This window comes from Castanea sativa, chromosome 8 (genome assembly GCF_040712315.1).
Source record: "Castanea sativa cultivar Marrone di Chiusa Pesio chromosome 8, ASM4071231v1".
Lineage (NCBI taxonomy): Eukaryota > Viridiplantae > Streptophyta > Magnoliopsida > Fagales > Fagaceae > Castanea > Castanea sativa.
Window position 1 is genome coordinate 47552059 of NC_134020.1, and position 6000 is coordinate 47558058.

At 32.6% G+C, this 6000-nt stretch overlaps 1 protein-coding gene across 1 annotated transcript; it reads left to right on the forward strand.

Moving 5' to 3' along the window:
- The first annotated feature begins 312 nt into the window (after positions 1-312).
- LOC142605534 (peroxidase A2-like) lies at positions 313-4296 on the forward strand. The gene is made up of 4 exons (XM_075776934.1): positions 313-759; positions 2079-2270; positions 3177-3342; positions 3483-4296. The coding sequence occupies exons 1-4, from the start codon at positions 526-528 to the stop codon at positions 3932-3934; spliced, it is 1044 nt and encodes a 347-aa protein (XP_075633049.1). The 5' UTR covers positions 313-525; the 3' UTR covers positions 3935-4296.
- Positions 4297-6000: the final 1704 nt, after the last annotated feature.

The window sequence follows — 6000 nt, forward strand, 5'->3', positions numbered from 1 at the left end:
AGCCTTATTTCCACCGACAGTTTTATTTTTTTCCCAAAAGTAAGTTTATTAACTCAATTATTTCTACAATTTTGACCACAATTCTCTTACGTAGTAAATTATAAATAGTAAAAAAAATAATAAGTAATTATAAACAGTAGAAAAAATTGATGAGTTCGGTTCATAATTTCACCCCTCACCGCTCAAAAGTCACTTTAGGTACAAATTATTGCAAAATTGTGAAAATCGTTGGGGTGCCGGCTTACTTTTTCCCACAATGAAATGCATCCCTACATCTTATTTGATGCGACAGAACATGGAACCATCTTTTTTATCAACTTTAGACTTTTTCAAATCCCGTGAATTTTTCCAAAGCGTGCATTGTACCTCAACTGCCAAACGTGATGGATATCATTTTCTTTGTTTTTCACCTTAGTGTAATGTTGTTTGTCACCTTATAAAATAAGGGTCACAATTTGGTTTGTTAAACACTCAAACATTGAAGCTATTCTTGTTTATTAGAGTGAAATAATATTGCAGAAAAGAATGTCTTCTTCTTCTTCTTCTTCTTTTTCTTCTTGTACGCTACTGATAGGTCTTTTATGTGTGGTTTTGCTTGGAGGATCTTTGTCTCATGGCCAGCTGAGTCCAACATTCTATGATTCAACGTGTCCAAACGCGTCCAACATCGTACGTGGAATCATCGCAGCGGCTTTAAAGACAGATGCTCGAATTGGCGGTAGCCTCATTAGGCTTCACTTCCATGACTGCTTTGTCAATGTATTTTCTCTAACTTTTCATTAATTTTAAACCCATTTGCTTTGTTTCCTCTTAAGAATTTACCTTCACAAAGTTTAGCAGTAGAGAAAAAAACATTCTTTCACTCTTGCCTGTTTTAATGAGTTTAAACTCATATTACTCCTCTTTTTCTTAAGAGTATGATGGAAGTGAGGCCATAAAACTTGGCGCATATATACTAGCTAATTCATAGTTCTCTTTGCATGGACTTGAGTTTATTCCATTTTGTATTTGGGTGAGTTTATTTTTATTTGCTTATTTCATTTTATTTTTAAAAAAAGTAAGATGTACTTAGAAAAAAAAAATTCTTTAAAAAGTTGATCATAAATAAAGTAAGTCTGAAAAAGAAAAAAAAAAAAAAAAAGCTCAAGCAAATAATGAAGGAAAAAAGTAAGGTTTTATTGCAGCACACGTCACACACCATTAATTCATCCTAGGAGAGAAAACTTAGTAGGATTTCTTCAAAATTTATTCTGAATCATATCACATAAATTTTTTTTTTAATTTTTTTAAATTACTAACTACTTGTGGAAAGTGACCCAAACCTATCTTTCCTTGATCTTTTTAATTGCACACACACCCGTCTCTCTATTTCTACAGAGCGCCTGAGCTAACAAACTGGCATGCATTTACCTTCTTGATTAGAAGGGACTAATGCTGTAGCTAGCTAGCTTCTCACCTTTGCCTTAATCTTGAAAAAGTAGTATAAGCTAAAAGAGAAAAGAGCACTAGTGTGCTATATTAGGGAACTCTTTCAGAATATTGTCCAAAGATGTTACAATCTATCAACTTACGTCAATCTTACCAACAATCTAAGGAAAAAAAAAAAAAAAAAAAAAAAAAAAAAAAAAAACCTAAAGGAAGACAATTGATGAAATGAAAATGAAAGATAATTTGAAACCTTACCTTTCTATACCTTGACTCCAAAAGTAGAACATATCCAAGTTTTATTGTGAAGACATTTCAGTATGTTTGGATTAGCTTTTAGCTTTAAGATTTTAAACTATATATTTTGTTTATGCACAAATATAAAATTCACTTTCATTAGCTTTCAACTTTTTAATTTATTTAGTTATTCATAGCTTTTAAAATTCAATTTTATTAGATACAACTAAACTTTTACCCATTTTCAGCAAATCATCAAAGAGCTAATCTAAACACACTTCTTGAAAATTTTGTGAAACAACAAAATCAAATTCTAATTATTTTCCCTCTACTTTCTTAGCAGCCAAAACAGGTTGCTTTTAATGGGCTTTTGACTGTTAAATTGTCTAATAAACATATGTTAAACTTTGTTGTAGGGTTGTGATGGATCACTTTTGTTGAACAACTCTGCTACCATACAAAGTGAGAAAGAGGCTCCTCCAAATAATAACTCAGCGAGGGGCTTTGGTGTTGTTGATAACATAAAGACTGCGTTGGAAACTGCTTGTCCTGCCACTGTTTCCTGCGCTGATATTCTTGCCATCGCAGCTGAAGAATCAGTTTCATTGGTATAATAACAACAAACCTTTCTCTTTATTAAGGGTCTGTTAAGGATCCGTTTATTTTGTTGAAATTGAAATTTTTTTGTTAAAAGTACTGTAAATAAAGAAAAAAGTTAGCTAAAATAATACAGTGAAACCCATAAATAGTACCAAAAAATGTAATGGGCTTATAAATTGTAGCAAAAATAAGATGAATGGTAAAATAAGCGGGCAAAAAATAATCTATCCAAACACACACTAACTTTCTACTCTAATGAAAAAACAGAAGAAGAGGAAACTAAAACTCAAGGGTTGGAGTGTAAGTAAACAAAATTACAACAGGTGTTTTATTGAAAATAACAAGGACTAATAATAATAATTAGGCCATTTTTTGATAGGGTTGAAAGAGACCTAAAATCTAGGGACACCGAGCTTATTCAGACAATATTCATACTTACTGAGAGTAATTGTAAATTGTAATTGGTGTGTGAAAAATGTCACCAGTGGACATGAGTAAAAGTTATGATCTAATATTTAATTACAACTTATGATCACCTTAATAGTAAAAAGATGCATATATAACATAACTTAACCGCATACTTTGTTTTTAAATTTATGTACATTACCTTGCTTTGCATGCAATGCTAAAATAATGGCATCCCATATGATACAGCTTAACTAGAAGGACAAGGTTGGAGGAATCTCTTTTCATTTATTCTGCGGCGATTCTTACACGCTTTACTTTTACTTACAAAACTAATAAGTAAGCCACCGGATTAAAAGAAAACTTTGTCCTTCTACTAGACCCACAATATATATTACTAAAACAAAAGTGAAAAGCAAGTCCCACCTTCAACTATTGCTTTCATTTTAAATAACATATTTAGTTTGCATCACATGCCAACTAAAAGTAAAACTAATCCATGCTCACAGGCAGGAGGTCCCTCGTGGAATGTTTCACTGGGAAGAAGGGATAGCACTACAGCAAACCGAACAGCTGCTGGTCTTTTCCTTCCTGGTCCCAGAGAAGCCCTTCCTTCACTGAAAGCCAAGTTCTTAGCCGTGGGCCTCAACAGCACCGATCTTGTTGCCCTCTCTGGTAATTATTATTTATTCGCACACATAAGCTTACAAATTCCAATCACAATTGATATATATAATATAATGAGTTAATAACATTGTGATGAAAGTATTGCTTTTGAGTTTTGATATAAGTTGGCATGCATGATTGATTTTCAGGTGCTCACACGTTTGGACGTGCTCAATGTAGCTCTTTCATCGACCGGTTATACAATTTTAGCGGCTCTGGTAATCCTGATCCAACCTTAAACACAACCTACTTATCAACTCTGCAGGGAATATGCCCCCAGAATGGAAATACTACTGTTGTGACCAATCTCGACCTCACCACACCTGATGTTTTTGACAATAAGTACTTCTCTAATCTTCAAGTTCAAGAGGGTCTACTCCAGAGCGACCAAGAACTATTTTCAACCACCGGGGATGAAACCGTTGCCATTGTTAACAACTTTACTGCTAATCAGACTGCCTTCTTTGCCAGCTTTGTGGTATCAATGATTAAAATGGGGAACATTAGCCCGTTAACTGGGACGGCTGGAGAGATTAGATTGAATTGTGGAAAAGTTAATAACTCTACTGGATCAGATGGTCTTCTATATAGCTCAATGTAAATAAGTGTTATGGCTAAGTCTAAGTATAAATAAAATGTGTGCTAAGTTACAATGGTAATGATGGTCAATATGAGTGAGGCTATTTTGTATTGAGTTGTGTTAATTGTGTAACTTGATGGATGTTTTTTTAGTGCTGTGTTTGTTTCTTGGTGTTCTTTGAATGAATCTTTCATCTCAGCAAAAAAGTTATGATGGTTGGTAGGATAAGAACATGTTATGATTTTTTTTTTTTTTTTTTTCTCTGTGGTATATATCCTGATTGCTGAATTGTAACAGTCTGAGTCTGAGAAAGACATATCCATGCTGTGTGTTGTAACCTCTGTCCCTCTCATGAATAATAATATATCAAAATATTTTGTCTATTTCAAGATAATTGATACTGGGTTTGAGAGTACCAGCGCTTCTGGAGAGTACTCAATAAACAAAATATATAATTTAAACAACAAATTTTGGCATGATCCAGAAGCATGAAATTAATAGAACATAATTTTACAACGAAATACTTCATTCACTTCTCAAAGAAACAGCTAATCAGAGGTGTAAGTGTAATCTCGAGATGTAATCAACCAATTGGTAGACAGATTATTTATAAACCAAATAGTAATGGTATTTTCAACTCATTCATCAGTTAAATTGAATAGCAAAATCATAACAGATTTATCTACAAGTTCATGGTGAAAACATCACACTAAACCAAATCCCAACTTCATCCCCTTTCCCACAAATATTAAAAAATAAATATTTGTTACAGCTTGTCATACGACCAACCCCAACCCAAGAATCCCACTTTGTCTTCTATACTTCTTGAAACGCTCCTAACGTTTCACCATATAGAATAAAGTACCATTGATCCCTAAAACTAGCAGTATAACTCAAAGCCACGCTTATTGCCTAAAATAGCAGTTGCTTTCTGCTAAAGAAGAAGGTCCACTAAGGAAGAATGCTTTCTGAATTACGAGCTGCATAAAATAAAGGTGTTTTATTAACAGTTTTTGAGGGTGAATACAATCCAGTTTTTGAGGTAATAATGATGTTGATTGTGTTCAAAAATTAAAAAGCTCCTTGATGAGAAATTTGGATTAAAGGATCTTGGTTCTTTAAGATACTTTCTGGATCTTGAAGTGGCCAGGAATGATAAAGGTATAAGTCCAAACCAGAGAAAGTATGCTATTGAGATTCTTAAAGACAGATTTTTTGGGTTCAAATCCATAAAAACTTCCAATGGAGCAAAACTTGAGACTTTCAAAAAAATGAAGGGAAAGTCTGAGCAGACCCAAATCAGTATAGAAGGTTGATATAAAGACTCTTGTATGAGTTGTATTTGACTTTGACAAGGTTGGACATTACTTATGCAGGGGTACGTGGAGCTGCAGCTAATCTTGGGGGCCATAGTCCCTCCAAAATTTTAAAAAATACTTTTATTTTACGTATAGTTACTAAAATTTTTAAATATTAAGTTACAAAAATAGAAGTTGACATCTCCAAATATTTAAGTTTGTCCAATGATGCTCTTAAAAACAATAAAATTTGTCAATTTGCCTAGTAGTTATACAGACAAGGTGATTTTTATTTTCTCAAATTCATTTTTGTATATGTTTAATATCAAACTAGATAACTTTTGTATACTCATTAGCGTTTAAAAGATAATAAATATTCCTAAAAGTATTATTTAGTGAATATACATATGTGAAAGTTTATAGTTTTGTATACATTATATTTATAAATTATGATCTTCTCTACTATCAAAATATTAAGGTTTATATATGTGTATGTATGTTTATGCATGTATGTGACAATTTATCTTGATTTTTGACTAATATATTAGTCCCACAATTTGGTCCTGCAAACAAAAAAATTCCTATCTCTGCCCTTGCTTATGCAGTTTACAGATTAAGTCAATTTTTGGCTCCATATGTTAGCAATTCATAAAGTGGTTCAATACATAAAGGGTTCACCTGGAAAATGAATTTTCTTTCCTAGTAAATCTGATCTACAAGTTAAAACTTTTTGTGATGCAAATTCGGCTGGTTGTCCAAACAGCAAAGGTCTTAGACAGGTTATAATGT